Raw genomic sequence first — 17788 nt, 5'->3', positions numbered from 1 at the left:
TGTGTGGATGGATGGGTGGATGGATGGATGGATGGATGAGTGGATGGGTGGATGGAAGGGCAAACGGATGGGAGGATAATAAATGGGTGGATGGATGAACGGGCAAATGGACAAAGGGATGGGATCCTGAATGAATCCCCTTCCCTGATGCCATATGCAAGCAGGTACACAGTTAATATTTGTTGACTCTGTGCAAACTAATGTGTTATTCATTCCTGGCAAAGCAAGTCCCTTCCTCTACACACTAGTCAGTTCCTGGTGGAGAGTAGTGGATCTAGTTCCACCTCTGAAGGAGTGATTTCCTTCACACTTTGGAGTGACTGGCCACTTCAGAAACTATCAAAAGTGCAGTGCTGGGCTGTCTCCTAGAAAAATACACCATAACATGATATTTTGGAAATTGTATTCACACACACACAGTTTTTTACACCACTCCAGGGGCTTGAGAATTCCACAAGGCCCAGCCTCCAAGTCAAGGTGCCTAGACATACCAGGACTTGCAGCTAGTTCCTTACTCAATGTCTGTGTGATCCCTGCATGGCCTCTACCTTCACAGACTCATCTCGGTCATTTCTAACCTCACTGGGTGATGAGAGTCTAAAGAAGGTGCAGTGTCTGACTCCCCTGACCCCCACCACGGAGAGCAGCTCTTACTGCAAAGACAACCTGCCCGTCAAGCTCACAGCAGAGCGAAGAGTTAAGTCCTGATGACCCCTCCCACTGTTTCCTTTGGGAATGTAATGCCTGGGATAAATACCAAGGTGCAAACTCAACACACGTTCCTTCCTTAGCTGGAATTTGACCCTCCAAACTAAAGGCTTTCTTTCCTCATCAATAAATGTTAGGAAATCATGTCTGGAGCTCAGCGGTAGAGCACTTGGTTAGCATTTGTGATCCATCCCCAGCAGTACAAAAAAAGGAAGGGAGAGAGGAAAGGAGTGGGAGGTGGAGGGGAAGGGCAGGAGGAGGGGAGGGAAGGAAAGAAAGAAAGAAAGAAAGAAAGAAAGAAAGAAAGAAAGACAGAAAGAAAATCTTTGAGGGGTGCAAAGAAAATGGAGCTTCTGTCCAACTCACTAGGATAGCCAATAGTCATGAAGGCAGAACAGCATACTACATAATGGGAGGAAAAATTAATAGCTGTTATTTATTGAGCACCTACTAAGTGAGTCCACTGAAGCCTCACAGCAATTCCTCCAGGGGAATTTCTCAGAGGCAGAATGTGAAGCACAGAGAGATGAGTTGCTCAAGGTCACATGGCAGGGCAGGACTGGAGGCTGGATTCAAAGCCAAGCTGACTTCCTTTGCTCTCCACACCTTGCTTCCAGCTGTCTAGTTCTCTACTATCCAGTGCCTCTCCCCCAATCACCAGCAGATATCTATTAAGCTCCTACCAAGTGCAAGGTATTGTGCAGGAGCCAGAGACAGCATGGTGAGCAACGCAGACATGATCCTTGGTGCACATCCTCCGCTCCCAGCATGCAAGTTTATTTTTTGCTGGACTTTCTTGGACACATCTGGGACCCATAGGATACCCAAAAATTTGTACAAAAAAAGAAAAAGAAAAATGCAGTCACTATTCCAGGTGTTCTATCCACAGCATGCCAACCATCCAGATGTTTGAAGACATCCAGATGAGCGAGTGGCCACCCATTTCAAAGCGGTGTTGTGTTGGTGTCTTCAATACATTGCCACATTGGGCTTGTTCGTGTCCATGCTGAGTCCTTCTCCATCCTTTTCCTTCCATTCTCCCTTCCACCCACCAGATCCATAAATCTGAATGTTTCCATCGTAGCTGGACTCGTAACCTTTGGAGGTTTTTTTATTATTATTGTTTAACCAGGGCGTTCCCCTTTTCAATAACAGAAAGTACAGCTGCAGGGTACCGCTGGCAAGAGAAAAAAAACAAGGCAAGCTAGCCATTCTCAAGTTTCTGATCCCTTTCCAGATTTGTTACAAGTCAAAAACGGAGAATAATAAGAAAAAGGCCGGAACACATTTTGGAAAATCGTAAAATTATGCATTCCAGTCTTTAATATCCCAAAGATCTGATGCAGAGCACTAAGAAAAACTCAGTGTGGTTTATTGATGAAAGCAGATCCTGAGCCTTCTCCCATTCCTCTCGGTCCTCGTCACATTAGAAAGAAATTCCAAAGCAAGGATCCAAGTTTCGGGTTGGTCACGAGCAACGCTCTGGATAGGATCTCTGTGTTGATTTTGACTTCTTCTTCTTTTTTCTAATTAGCTTCCGCGGCTGGGGAAGGAGTTGTGATCAAGGGTCAAGGCTTCTGAGATGAGTCTACCACTCAGCTTCAGAAAGTGTGTATTAAGGGTTGGGGATATAGCTCAGTGGCACAAGCGCCTGCCTGGCAAGCGCAAGGTCCTGAGTTCGATTCCCAGTACCAAAAAAAAAAAAAAAGAAAGTGTGTATTAAGCCAGGCATGGCAGTGCACACCTGCAATCCTAACACCCTGGGGCTGAGGCAGAAGGATGGCAAGTTCAAGCCCAGCCTGGGCAACTTAGTTTTTTAGCAGAACCCTGTTTCTAAATAACCAAAGAGCTGGGAATGTAGCTCAGTGTGAAGGCCCTGGGTTTGATTTATGGTATCACCAAAATAGAAAAGCGGCCAGTTGCTCTGACCCCAACCGAGTCTCACAGATAACAGGGATGTTCTTGACTCTGACCACCCATCCCAGCAGAGCACTATGAAAAGTGCTGGTCTCCTGGATGTTCTCAGATGGTTTTGCTTCTGGATAAAGGGATTTTTAGTGATGACTCCAGAACACAGATTCTAAGGCACAGAGTTACGGCTCTGATGCCTGCTAGATGAATTACTGCACCCTTGCAATCTCATTTCTTGACTGTAAGTGGAAATAAAACCCAAATTTCTTGCGGGGTTTAATTGAGATAATAAATACTAAGTACACTCCAGTTTCTGTCCATCTTCCTGGCACGGTACGTGGGCACAGAGCTTTAAAATCTCTTGGTTCCAACCTTATCTATCCAAATATTCCGGGTCTACTTCGTGTTCCCTGTTTTCTCCCTTGGGATACTGGACAGCTGGCTCTCGAAGGTCACCTAGCACTTGGGGGTATTTGGGTGGATTCCAGAGCTTGGAAGCCTCACAGAGATCCTTTCAAATCACTAATCCCATTAAGCAAATATGCTCACAATCCTCAAATGGGTCATTTCCCTGGCAGGCTGAGTTCACGTGGATGAAAGACTTTTGCAAGTCTCGTGGACAGAGACCCTGGAGCCTGAGTGATGAGCGGCCACTCTCCAGCTAAGTGACCTTCAACGAGTTAGAAGGATGGCTCTAACTTGGGCTTTCTGACTCACAAAACAGTGCTCTTTCTGACAGATGGCTCCAGGGCTTCTATTTTCGTGTAACTCAACATGCTCAGCCAACATGGCAAGGTAGTAACCCTTGACCCTTATGGATGGGTAGACAGATGGATGGATGGATGGGTGGATGGGTGGATGGATGGGTGGAATTGATGCATAGATGGATGGATGGATGGAATGGATGGATGGATGGATGGATGGATGGATGGATGGAATGGATGGATGGATGGATGGATGGATGGATGGATGGAATGGATGGATGGATGGATGGATGGAATGGATGGATGGATGCATGGATGGATGGATGGAATGGATGGATGGATGGATGGATGGATGGATGGATGGAATGGATGGATGGATGCATGGATGGATGGATGGATGGATGGATGGATGGAATGGATGGATGGATGGAATGGATGGATGGATGGATGGATGGACGGATGGAATGGATGCACAGATGGATAGATGGATGGATGGATGGGTGGATGGACAGATGGACTGGATGGATGAGTTGTGAGTGTGTGATCCTATGCTCCTAGCACTTAGATTAAAATGGGAATGATAGGAATGATACTATAGGAAGAACCCCAATTAGCAATCAAAAGAGTCTGGTTCAGGCTTAATGGAAGAATACTTGCCTAGCCTGCATGAGGGCCTGGTCCAGCCCCAGCACTGCCAAAAGAACAAGAAAAAAGAAAAAGACTGCTTGAAGTATCACCTCAGCCCTATCTGCAATCATTAAATGCCTTTGCTGACTTACTATCTTTCTCCCCCAGGGAGAAAGTGTTTTGAGGGTTGAGGGCCTTTCTTCCTGGTCCTCTGCTTACCCCCAAGCACCAAGCATAGTGCCTAGGACATAGTAAGTGCTCAGTAAATATTTATGTGATGAATTCAGCATGCACCTTCAGAGTCTAACCTCAGCTTTCAGTCCTCTGCCCCATGCAAAATGGGGGTGAGGGCATTTCCCCCAGCTCAAAAGCTGCAGCGAGGACCCAGGGTAGGAAAGAATGAGAAACTGCTTTTTAAAAATGCACAGCACTGAGAAAATGCAGGCTGCACAGCCCTTCCCAGCATCTACCGCCCCTTCCCTCAGAATATCCAGGTTTATAAGTGTCTTGGCTCCAATCCTTATTTGGATGACATTTCAACGCTAATGGGAGGGGGTAAGAGTCAGGGCTGCAGGGGGAAGACAGACAAACAAGTGCTCTCCCAGGCCCCGAGTCCTGGGTTTGATTGAATGACATTGATAAAAGACCTTCCCAGCTTTTCTGACTCAATCCATCGGGAGAGATAGTTTGGAGACAGCGGAGTCCAAACACGAAAGCGGCCCCTGGCCCGCTCACCCTTTGACACTTCTCCGGGCCTGGCTCCTGGGCTGGCGGGAGAGGAGACAGACAATGAGGGGAAGTAGATAGCCAGCCGTGCGGGCAGGGACCAGGGGGAACCACCCACGGAGTTATCACTTCGCGGGATCCCAAGCTGGAAGGAAACCTCTGCTGATTCCTTATCACTGTACAGCGTGGAGGCTGATGATGAATTGCTGTTTGTTGTCCTTTCTCGAGCACGACACATAGGGTTTGGCTGGCGTGTTGCCTGTCACCGGAAGCTTTCTTTAGGGGGCAGAGGGAGGTGAGATGGGCAAAAGGCCTTCTCCAAGGTGCACACCCCAAGCACCCCACATCCACAGGCTCTGGAGGGAGGCTCAGCCCTGGCCACCAACCAGCCAGGTCCCTCGACCTGTCCAAGCTTCAGTTTCCGGATTCGGGAAAAAAGGGGACAATTCTTCCCCTCTGTATCTCCAGCCAGTCACTGCGTCCTGGTCCTGACTGCACTCGCATCTCTGACCTCTCCTCCACATCTCACACCTCAGAGCCTGCACCAGCCTCCGCATGGGTCTCTGGTGTCCATGACATGGGACATGGGTCCCTACATCACAGCAAAGTGACCACTTCCAAGACGAAAACCTAGTCCTGGAGCGTCCAGGCCGTTTCCTCCGCCAACAGCTGCTCACCAGGACCAGGGTGACATCTGCACGCCTCAGTGAAAATGTCCTCTAGGGCTACGCCTGCCTTTCTCGAGGGCTGCACTCCCCACCTCTCTCCCCGTGCTCGGGTCCTGCAGCCCAGGCTTTTGCTGACCCCCAGCCAGCTCCTCCTCTGCCCAGGTGGCAGCTCCAATTCTCCCATGATCTTCCTCATCTGATGCTCCGCTGCTTTCATGTGGCTCAGGTCATCTCGCCACAACCCTAAAGGTGGACACTGTTGTTTTCCTCCTCTTGGCCCAGAGAGGCGAAGCAGCGCACCCACAGTCACACAGCTGCAGAGTAGCAGCAACTGTGATTATTTCCGCAACAAACCAGCCACCAACTCCAGCCCCGCCAATGGCCACACAGTTGACTATGAGTTCATGTGAGGATCCTGCAGGCGCCCTGGGAAAACCTACCGCTCTCATAATCAAACAGTTCTATCAGCCTCAGACCTGAAACTTCCCCCGTGCAGCCTCCCGAAAGGCATTCGCAGGACGCCACTGTAAACGCTGACCTGAAACGCGCTTTGATTCTTCTTAACTTCCTCCTCCCTTACTTTCGGTCTGGCATCAATTTAATAAACAGAGCTCCCTAATTCAAACCTGGTGAGCTCACCATCCGCACACTTCACCCAGGCTCCAAAGCAGATCTTCCGTGCAAGGCGTAATTTTGAGGGTGGAGCCGAGAAGCAAGGGAATCGGAGACAAAGTGGGATAGTGGTTAAGGGCGCGGGCTACCCTGTTTGCAAACCTGTTTGAACCAGATTTGGGTTTGAATTCCACTTTCAAGAACCACCAACGAGGGCCCGGGAGACGGGTCAGTGGCGCATCACCTGCCTGGCAAGTGTGAGGTCATGAGTTCGGTTCCCATTTCAAAAAAAAAGGGATAAAGTTGAAGCAGAGCATGGTGGCACAGGCCTGTAATTCCAGCACTCTGGGATGACAGCAAGTGCAAGCCCAGTCTGGGCAACTTAGCCAGACCCTGTCTCCAAGTAAAAGGTAAAAAGGGCCGGCGGGTGCAGCTCAGTGTGAACGCCCTGGGTTCAATCTCCAAAAAACAGAAGAGGAAGAACCACATCCTTTCTGAGCCCGTTTCCGATCTGTACAGCTGTTAATAGCAGCACCCACTGAGCAGCGTTGTTGAGAGGCTTTGGGACGAAGGAAAGGCACCTTCAGGGTAACATAAAGCAGGATCTCTGGGCAGGACATGCATTCCGGGGGACCCCCCGCCCCCCCAGAGGGACATACATGTTTGCAGGCATCTGGTCTCCAGCCCATCCAGCTGTGGATGTGCTGGGAGTTGGGTCGGGGGGCTGTTCGGGTGATATTGTTCAGGCCTTCAAGATCCAAGAGGTGGAGACAGAGGTCAGGAGTCACCCAGGTCAGCTCCCAGCCCTGCTAGGACCCGTGACGGACAGCTATCCCTCCTTCTGATCCAGGGTGGGGGCTGGGTGGGAGCTCAGCGGTACAGTGCCCAGCATGCACAGTGCCCTGGGTTCCATGCCCAGGATTGAAAAAACAAATCGAAAAGCAAAGCCCAAGACAGGTAAATGTCAAACAGTCAAGCTATGTTACTTTCCTGTGCAACTCAGCCCTGGGGGATTCAAAACAAAGCCTTTGCCGCTGGCGCTGGAAGTGGGTGATTTTTTCTAAAGGTCCGGGCTCGGTCCCCCAGTTACGCAAAGGCGTTGTGTGCCTGCTGGGGTTGCGAGATCCAACGGGCCACACTAAAGACTTAGATTCGGGCCTTTCAGAGCAAAACAGCGACTGCATACTGATGGACTCTGAGCCAACAGGATTCTAGGAAGACTTCATACCAAGCCTATGAGAAAAGTCCTACCAGGAGCCCAAATTTCCAGTCTTTCTCTCCATTTCCTTCTCCCTCTCCCTCTCCCTCCCCCTCTCCCTCTCTCTCTCTTTTTTTTCATCTCTCTCTCTCTGGACTCTGAGTTTAAGCAATTTGTCCATATAGAAATTCCCAATCGCCAAATATAGGGCACCCCGACTGATTCTGAGACCACAGCCATCTCTTCACTTCCTCCTGGGACCTAATGTCCACAGTGATTGTCTGTCACCTACTGCTTACCGCAGCTACCACCTAGACAGCGCTGATCAGGAATCAGGTGCCCTGGGGAACCCAGCACTGTTTACGGAGCGGGGAATCCTAGGCTCAGAAGCTGAAGGCCTGGAGTCCCCCAGGGAGGGAGGCAGTAGCACAGCCGGCTCTCTGTGGCCTCCCTGCCTCTGCCCTCCTCCCCACGGGGCCAGTCTGTACCAGGAAAGCCTTCAAATGGCCAAATCCAACTCCCTGCTGTGCCGGGCCCTTTGATTCTGGCTCCCAAAAGGAGCTGCTACTATTTTTGCTTTTTTGATATCACCCCTTTGGGCTCAGATGACTTAAGGGAAAATCGTCCGATTTCATTGGACCAAGAAAACAGTGGAAGGCAAAGCAAAGCTGCTTCATCTTTTGCATCCTTTCAGTAACTTGTCTCCAGCAGTTAGCAAGACCAAAGCAGATCAAGGGCTATGCAAACAGATCTAAGACATGAACCTCGGTGGAGGTGTTGCTCAGTGGTAGAGCACATGCTTAGCAAGCACAAGGCCCTGGGTCCAATCCCAGCACCCAAAGTACCCCACAACTGGAAGTTAAAAAACAACAACAAGAAAAGGAAGTTGCAAAATGTATGTTATATGATGTCATCTGTATTAAAAGTTTCTCAAAAAAACCTATTTTGCTGGACACAGTGGTGCATGCCTATAATCCCAGCTACTCAGGTTGGGGCAGGAGGACCATACATTCAAGGCCAGCCTAGAAACATGAGATTTTATCTTATAATGAAAAATTTTAAAAAAAGGGCTAAGGGTTTAGTACAGAGCCCCTGGGTTCAATCCTTAGACACACACACACACACACACACACACACACACACAACTTACTTCTCTGAATGTGTGTGTGCCACCAAAGTAAAGATTTTTCTGAGTGTGTGTGCATGTGCATGTGTTGCTATGTGTGTGTGCATGAAGTATGTGCATGCACGCTTGCGTGACTAAGTAAAACAGATATGAATATTTCATGTAGGTTTTCCACAAGAAAGAGACCAGAATTAAGAGGACTGTATCAGGGAATCTCTTGTCTTCGTCATATGCTTTGAATTTCTGATCATCAGTGGAGACCTCAACATCACCTGCCCCCACCCCAGAAAGGGACAGAAGCTGCTGGGAGGAAGCACTGGGTCAGGAGCACGCTCACCTTTCCTCTTGGTGCAGTGGTAGATCTGCCCGTGCTCCTGAGGCAGCGGGTACGGGTTGGGCGGGGGCAGAAGGTCCTGGGAGGGGCCGGAGACGCCGTTCTCACACTGGTACTGGGACCCCAAGTTGGAGGACGTGGAGAGAGCTCGGGGCTCACTGCTGAAAGGGCTGTGGTTGGAGGCCACTTTTTGCCTCACTGTGCTCCTGGGGACCACAGGATACTCTTTACTGCAAGCGAGAAGACAGAGAATCATGAGTATCAGTGTGCTTGTACAGATCCTCCCACGGGCTGAGCCACACATCAAATACAGCCACCAGAAAGGTCAGGGGATGAAAAATAAGAGATCTTGGATGAGAAAAGTGACGCAGTTACCTCGTGTGTGTCATATGCTGTGGATCTGTATCAGGGCACTAACTTTTCATGCCTTATACATTATGCAAGCAGCTCTAGGAAGAGTTCTGTACACAGACAGTAAGGCAGGAGAGCACCCCAGTTAGGAATCCCACTTGACTACCAATGCCATTTGGAGATATTTCCACCTAGTCCCTATGTCTTTGAATTCCCTAAGTCAAAAGCTAGATGAAAGCCAAGCATGGTGATCCACACCTGTGATCCTAGCATTCAGGAGGCTGAGGCAGAAATATTATGAGTTGGAGGTCATCCTGGGCTACATAATGAGTTTAAGGACAGCCTGGACTACATAGTGAGACCCTGTCTCACAAACAAACAAAAAACTAAATAAACTAGATATAGTGGTATATACCTGCAATCCCAGCACTTGGGAGGCTGAGGCAGGAGAACCACTTTTTGTCTGAGGCTACCCTGGGCTATAAAGTGGGTTAAGGCCAGCCTGAACTGCATAGTGAAACCCTGTCTCAGAAAAAGAAAAAAAGCAAGATAAATTGGGCAGTTATTTAAATTCAACCTCTATGCACCTGTCTTTATTTTTGGATTTTGTTTCTTTGGTTTTTTTTGAGACAGGGTCTCGCTATGTAGTTCAGGCTGGCCTTGAACTCACAGCAATCCTTCTGCCTCAGCTTCCTGAGTGCTGGGATTATAGGTGTGCACCATCACACCGGGATATGCACCTGTCTTTAAAAAGTGATGAAGTCTTTGCCTAAAAGTGGCTGACCACATAGAAGGTCACATGTGGCCTTAGGTCTCTCTAATTTGGGCCGATTCTGGCTGTGTCTTAGACTTTCCTTTTGAGGCTACTGTCCACGTTGCCACTGAAGTGCTTAGTTTCCCCACGGCTCCACTTTCTGTCTGTAGAAGAGTTTTTCAGGATGAGCTGAGTGTAAAAGACTCAGAAATGCACGCAGCTCATCATAAGTGCTCACTAAATGGGCATCACAGTCACTGCTGCTATGGTTTGAGAGAGAAAGAGCAAGAGAGAAAGAGAGATAGAAAGAAAGAGAAAGGGAGAAAGAAGGACAAAGAAGACAGAAAACATAGCCTGGGGTACGCAGTGAGACAGAGCCAACTTCCGGTCCCGCAAGCAGCATGCGCAGGGTCAACCTTCACGGATGGCAGAGAGACTGGCAGAGCATTTACAGAGTGCAGGATCCAGCGCTCCAGCCACTCTGAACATCTTCATAGCCACGCCTCCCCACAACTGGTTTCCTTCACAACCTATGTACTTTATTTCAGACAATTCATCGTTTTATTCTAAGAATTGCCCCCTGGGCTCCACACTGCCAGAGAGTATCAGGAAGTCCAGGAAGTCCCAGACTTCAGTCAGTCGTGATTTTGGTCATCACCTATAACCAAATATTCTTTAACTTTTTTTTTTTCGTTTTTTGCAGGGCTGGCGATGTGGCTCAGTGTAAAGACCCTGGGCTCAATTTTATCTTATTTTATTTGAGGCATGGTTTTGTTAAGTCACTAATTTGCCTGGTCTGAGCTCAAACTTGTAATCTTCCTGCCTCAGCCTCCCAGAAGGCTGGGTTACAGGTGCCCACCACCATTCATGGCTTAACATATACATTTTTTTAAATTAAATTTGTATCCAAATGAGTTTAACCTCACTATAAGCAATGATATCTATGAAATCATAAGCTCATGGTACTAACTATAGTTCCTATAAGGCAATTAAAATATTACCTATTAAAGGGTATTAATTAATATTACCTATTAAACGGTATACCTGACATTATCTAATGTGTAATGAGCTCCACAAAAAACATCCTGAAGGTTGCCACATGGGCCTATTCCCTTCTTCTATGTTTGTTTGAAACAAGGTCTCTCTTTGTACCTCAGGCTGGCCTCGGACTCCTGGTGATCCTCCTGCCTCAGCCTCCTGAATGCTGGAATTACAGGTGTGCACCACTATGCCTGGCCCCATTTCTTCTGTTCTGTGACCCTCTGAAGTTAGGATCCTTGCATCCCCACTTTACAGATTAGAAAACTGAGGCCTGAGGAAATTAATCAATTTTTCCAAGGTGACAGAACTAGCAAAGTACACAGCCAGAATTCCAGCCTAATCGTCCTTAAATTACACTGAATTATACCTGTACATCTCCTGATTGCTCTTTTTCAATTCTAAAGTACAATATGCTTTTAGGGGAGCAGGGACTTGGGGCATATGACTCCCCTCACCTATCCTCAGAGGCACAGCCATCCCCACCCTCTGTCCTTGCCTTTGCCTGTCATGTGAAAGGGAGTCAGAACAGCCAGCAAGGGACACACGGTGTCTGCCAAGTTTCCACGAGACTGCAGACGCCCTCTCGACACCCAGGGGTCCCCAGCCAAGCTTCCCTACGGCATGTGCCATCTCAGACTGCAGCTGGAGCCATCCAGAGTCACCCCGCTAGCCCGCGTGTCCCCCTGGGGCAGCAGGCTGAAAGGAATGAAATTAGCTTTACAGCTCTGGCTTTGCAGTTCAAGCTACGTAATGGAAAAAAAAAAAGAACAAGAGAAATTGTAATAATAATAAAACACTACAGAAGTTGTCAAATCTCACTGGTAATTCTATTTGGGTCAGTTTAGGTCAAGTACTGGGCTGTCAGAGTTCCAAGAGGAAGGGGAAAATGTCTTTTGGTTTTATATTTTTAATGGGGATGGTTATTCCTTTTAATTAAAGAAAATAATCCCCAAAATATGTTGGCTGAGGGAATTTACAAGAGAATGTATCAATGGACTCGGTGGAATTCTCCGGTCCAGCACTGCCAAATTGCAAAATTACTCACTGGAAAAGCCAAGCCCGCCTCTTGATTGCTGACACTCCCAGGAGTGGGGAAGCAATATTATCCCAACAGCCAGGCATCCTCGCAGCCTGCTCCCTCTAAAGAGCTCGGAACCTCCTCTCTGCCGCCCACCCACCAGGAGCCTCTTGTTTAATGCCTAAAATGCTGCATTCCAAGCCCATCTGACAGGTGTCAAACAGGAGCAGAGGGGGGGCAGGGACCTCTCCATGCAGCAAGAGGGCGGAGCACCGGGAAGGGAACGCCAGCATCACACCCCAGCAGGGTGCTGTCTGCTTGCTTGTTTCACCGAGGATGGGTAACAGGGGTGAGCAATCAACCAGCCCTGTGAGTGTCCTGTCCCTACAGATGAAATCTTTGTGAAGTGCAGGTATACTGTTTCCCTCTGCACAGCTTCAGCAGTTACTGCCAAAACAGGGAGCCCCAGGAGCTGGTTCCATCCTCCTGGTCACCGTCCACGTCCTTTCCACTCCTCTGCTTCCTGCACTTTGTTCTTTAAAGTCCTCTGCATGTACCAGCCACTGTGTTGTTTTCCTTTATCTGATCCTGGAAAGGACCTCAGTTCAGGTGTATGACTAGACTTTCTTTAGAGATTAAAAAAAAAAAAAAAAGTCAAGCTCAGAGAGGTTATGCCACCTGCCCCAGATCGCACAGCTCAGAGGCAGTCCCATCCCAAAGCTCCCATCCCCCGACTTAGACTTGATAATACCACTGCCCACACACCAACTGTTTGGCAAACACAACCACCCCGATGTGCAAAGCATGCTGGGGACAACCGAGCCAGAGGCTGGCTTCACCATGGACCGACGAGCTCTGATCCGTCCCCGGACACAGGCAGGACCGGAGGACCTGTGTTCTCCCCGGCTCGGCCGCCTGTCGCGTTCTGTTCCTCATGAGCGGGGGCAGTGAATGACGCCATTGTCATGGCGTCTGGGTTGTAAAACATTACAAGGGAATACTGAAACTCACCGCCAAACTGCGTCCTCAGCCGGCCGCCAGCTAAGGAACGGCCCCTGGAGGACGTTTTCCACCGCTGCCGCCTCAATTGGCCTTTTCACGGGAGCAGGTGGCGGCGGGTCGCGGGCGGGGCGGGGGCCTTTCTGTTTTGTTTTCCCCGGGTGACGCTTACCCAATTTCTGGCAGACGTTTTCAAATGGCCGCAGCAATGCGCCGGGGCAAGCTGAGGACCATAAATTCCCTGTTCTCCTGCAGCAAATTCCTCTTCCCCCTAGCACTTTAATCTGTCACTCACATTTAAAGAGGCGGGGCTACACTCCCCGGAGAACTGATGGCTGATGTATGAGTCCAATACCCTGGAGGGAGTTACTCTGCTCTAACACAGCGGACATGGCCGGGGCGGGAAGGATGCACCCCCTGCCGGAGTCAGCCTGGTGCAAATAACAGTCACTTGTTCCCTTGGGTCTGCAGAATGCTTTTTAGTAATCCCATCACCCACGCACAGCACCAGCAAGCGGTGAGAATAGGACTGGTCCTATTCCACTGAGGAGAACAGGGAGAGGCGTCTTGGTCATATAAACGCCCCGGCCCCTGGTCCAGCAAGGCTGTAAGATCTGAGCAGTGCTGAGAAATTCAAGACACCTCTCCCACCACTTGGGACAACTTTGGTTTAAGACTTTGGGCTCTCGCTGCTGAATCTCTAGATAATATACGCAAGTTTAGACTCTACAGATGGTATCGTATTGCTGTCCCCGTCCTTAAGAACCCAGCCACAAATCTGGCCACTGGATGTCTTATTCTTCTTTTCTCCAAGCCTCTCTCTCTCCTGTCTGTAAAATGGGAATAAGAAGAATAGCTGTCATTGCTGGGCGCGAGGCAGTGCAGGTCTGCATTCCCAGCACTCTGGGAGGCTGACGCTGGAGAGTTGCAAGTTCGAGCCCAGCCTGGGAAATTTAGTGAGAACTTGCCTCAAAATAAAGCAATAAAAAAGGCTGTGATTGTAGACTGGCATTCAGGAACCCCTGGCTAGGCCCCAGCACTGCGGAAAAAAAGAAGTAAAAGAATAGCTACCTCTGCCGGGCGTGGTGGTGCACACCTGTAATCCCAGCACTGGGGAGGCTTAGGCAGGAGGATCGTTGCGAGTTCGAGACCAGCCTGGGCTACAAAGTGAGCTCAAGGCCAGCCTGAACTGCATAGCGAGACCCTGTCCCAAATCTAAAAAAAAAAAGAAAGAAAGAAAAGGAAAAAAAAAAGAAAAAAGAATAGCTACTTCATAGTGCTGTGTGGGATGGGAGATGCATTGCTTGATAACGCCAGCTCATAAACTACACATCGTATTTTGGCAGATTCTTACCCTGTAAGAAGGTCTATTAATCCCCTTCCCCAAAGATCAAATCTTTACAGCATGCCCATTTTTCTAGGGAGAGGCCTATACTGCCAAGGCTGCTCAAAAGGGGTGGGTAATTCCTAACAGGGTTTTAGCTAATGCTAGAGGTAGCTCTAGAATGAGGGAAACAGTCCTGGCAGAGAACAAGCCCCAGCTCAAGGGAGAGCGATGAGCCCCCGGGGAAACAGCTGGAGGGAAAACCAGGCCCAAGAGCTCAGTTTGAGCTAAACAGCTCGTGAGCTCATGGTGTTGTGCATCAGAAAGACCCGCCAGGGAGCTAGTACTGAACTGAACAGCTTTGCAGTGTAGTTTGGTCTCCTAAAACTGGCGGTGGTTACCAGTTTAGCAGCGTGTGAGTTCCATACCTTTTCTCAATGGTTTCTGGGGAGAGGGTGACATGGTGGGTAGAGAGGAGGCTTCTGGAAGACAGAAGCCTGGACAGGCCTGGACTAGATGACCTGACAACCACTTCTCCTACTCAGAGGGATTGCCTAAGGCCTTCTTTGTAAGGAAGGAGATCATGTGGGGTCTCCTGGTCTTGCAGGAGTAAGTCAAGGACCTCCAGGTGACCTCTGATCCTGACCACGTCACTAAAGCAAATACTTTTTTTTTTTCTAGTACTGGAGAAAAGAGGTTGGCGAGCACCCAAGGGGGCTCTACCACTGAGCTATACCCCCAGCCCTTTTCTTAACAGTTTTATTCTGAGACAGAATCTTGCCAAGTTACCAAGTTGCCCAGGCTGGGCTCGAATTTGTGATCTTCCTGCCTTAGTCTTCCAAAGTACAAATGCACCACCACACCCTACTGCCACTGCTTTTGGATAAATGCTCAATGTTCTGTGTATTAATATAAAAGTCTATCATCCCCCTCCTAACCACAAAAGAAATTTTTTAAAAACCCTACAGAGGAAAATATAATTTTAATGTAAGACATTGATTCCTGAGGTGGAGTAGCTGGGAGTCAGAGCTTAGCCTATGGGTAAAGATGTAGAAATCTCACTAGAGGAGGGTGTTTCAAAGTTGGCTGACACCATAATCGGCTACAGGATTTAAAAAAATTACTGGCGCCTAAGCTTGACCTCAAAGAGTCTGATGTCATTGTTCTGGGGTGAAGCCTGGACATTTTGGAGTTTTAAAGGCTCCCCAGGAGAAAAAAAGCCTTCCACAGAAGAGAACACACTGTACAGTTCCATTTCTATAAAATTCTATAGCAGGCAAATCTAACCTGTAGGGGAAACCGGTTGGAAAATCGCCCCTGTTGGGGAGAAGAAGGTAAGGAGTGACGGAGGAGGGGAATGCAATGGGAAGGTTTTATATTTTGATAGAAGCTTGGGTTTCATGAGTATGTGCACTTGTCAAAAAGCAGGCAGTGTAGGGCCTAGGGTGTAGCTCAGTGATAGAGGGAGGCCCTAGATTCAATGCCCAGCACTGAAAAAAAAATGAGGCGTGCACCTAAGATTTGCCCCTAAGCCACTCCCTGCAAATTTAACCAAAAAATCGTCACAAGCAAAAACTGAATCCTAGTTCATGGTGTACATGCTGAAGTGTTTAGCAGTAAAATGTACTCATGTCTGCAACTTAGTTTGAAATCCACCAATGAAAATAAAAAGAGTAGATGGACAAATGGATGGATGAATGCATGCATGGATGGATGGACAAAAGGGGAGATGGAAATATGGATGGATGGACAATGAGTGGATGGATGGATAGACAGTGATAGAGCGAATATATAGCAGAAGGCTAATTGTAGAACCTAAGTGATAGGTACATGGGTTTCACTGAATAACTCTTCCATGGTTTCTGTATGTCTTAAGTGTTTCATAATAAAGCATTGAGGAGGGCACGGCTGGTGATTCTAACCTTCAAAGTTCTGCGCTGAAGACAAGGGTTGTCATTTCCATAAAACAGCCCACCAAGGGGTTGATTTCCAGAAGGTCTCACATCCACCTGCTTGCTCATTCCTGGGGACCAAGAGATTACCCCAAGGGTGACCAGGGGACATGTCCACTAGCATCGCCAGAGAGAGCGTGATAAACAGCAGCATCTGACATCCCCAAAGCCATAACCCAGCATCTCCTCACAGAAGACAAGGAAAGGTGTTTTCCAACAAGCTTCCCAGGAACGCTGGACATCCACAGAAAGTCTGAGAAATGCTGCTCAAACATGGGGGGTGAAACCCCTACAACTCAACTGCAGAATAATAATAATCACCATAATAATAATAACAATAATAGTAATAACAACCCACCCTACCTGGCAGGCTCTGGGGTGTGAGTCACTGGTAAAGAGTGCACTTTGCATTTATGAGGCTCTAGGTTCAATCCCCAGCACCAAAAAAAATGAAATAAGTTTTTTTGAAAGGACTAAGGAGCGGAATAAACAGCCCTCAGAAGAGACACACAAGCAGTCAGTGGGTGTACGGAGAAATGCCTGGCATCGCTGCTCCTCGGCGAAGGGCACATCAAAGCCAGGAGGAAGGAGACAACGCTTACACCTGCTAGGATGTGGCCACCATCTGACGACAGAGACAAGTGTGGAGGAGGAGGCAGGGAAGGGGACCCTGGCCCACTCTTGGTGGGAAGACAGTTTGCGCAACCATCACGGAAAACACAATGGAGGCACCTCAAAGAGCTAAAAGCAGAACTACTACAGGATCCATCAAGCCCCCGGCCCTCTCTACCCAAAAGACATGGATTCCGGAGGACTGAAAAGACATTTGCACCCCTGTGCCCACTGCAATATTAGTCCCACAGGTAAGATACGCAATCAACCCGGCAGATGAGTGGATGAGGAAAATGCAGTGTGCACACACAATCAAGTACCACTCAGCCTGGAAACAGACAGAAATCTTCTCATTTGAGACAACACGGGTGAACCTGGAGGTCACACGCTAAGGCAGGTGAGCCAGGCATGGTCTCACACATACATGAGATCTGAAATCCTCAAGCTCCTTGCAGCAGGGAGTGGAATGGTGGTTGTCAGGGGCTGGGGGAGAGGTTGGTGGAGAAATACAAAGTTCTGGTTTTGCAGGAGAAATACATTCTGGAGAGGCACAGAACAGCATGGAGTATAGTTCACAGCACTGTGGTAAGTACTGGCCACATGCTAACAGGGTAGATCTCTGTTCTTACCCCAGAAGAAAAGAATGTGTGGTCAGCATGTACAAGGGCACTAGGTTTGATCTCCCATACCACAAGGAAGAGAGGAAGAAAGGGAGGAAGGGAGGGAGGGAGGGAAGGAGATAGGGGAAGGAAGAGAAGGAGGGAAGGGGAGAGGAGGGAAAGGGAAAAGAAAGGGAACCTTACCTATGTAAGGTGACAGTGTGACAAGCAGCAGAACTGTGATTGCTTTACAATGTGTACATACATCAGAACATTGCGGTACATCTTAACAGGACACAATTTTTGCCAATTATACACCAATAGATACAGGAAAAACATTGCCGAGAAGATTGCTCAACCCGGTGCTCTGGAAATTGAGGACACCGTGGCAGGCACGGGCAGCAGGAGGGAGGGGTTTTGGTGGCATGGAGAAGGTCAGGGTGAACATCCACGCCCTTGACATAAGGCTCCATCTGAGATGGAACCCTTCAGACAAACCCCAACTCTACAGCTTCACTTATGCT

General features: G+C 48.7%; 1 protein-coding gene across 6 annotated transcripts in view; it reads right to left on the bottom strand.

The window, feature by feature from the left end:
- Tbx5 (T-box 5) overlaps positions 1 to 17788 on the bottom strand; it is an 84765-nt gene that overhangs the window by 3214 nt on the left and 63763 nt on the right. For all 6 annotated transcript variants that reach the window (XM_005396561.1, XM_005396563.1, XM_005396558.2 and 3 more), the window contains one exon: positions 8618 to 8844. In XM_005396561.1, the coding sequence (XP_005396618.1) occupies positions 8618 to 8844 (227 nt within the window). The remainder of the gene's footprint in view (positions 1 to 8617; positions 8845 to 17788) is intronic.

This window comes from Chinchilla lanigera, unplaced genomic scaffold (assembly GCF_000276665.1).
Source record: "Chinchilla lanigera isolate Chin_1 unplaced genomic scaffold, ChiLan1.0 scaffold00054, whole genome shotgun sequence".
Taxonomy (NCBI): Eukaryota; Metazoa; Chordata; class Mammalia; order Rodentia; family Chinchillidae; genus Chinchilla; species Chinchilla lanigera.
This window is presented reverse-complemented; position numbering and strand designations above follow the sequence as displayed.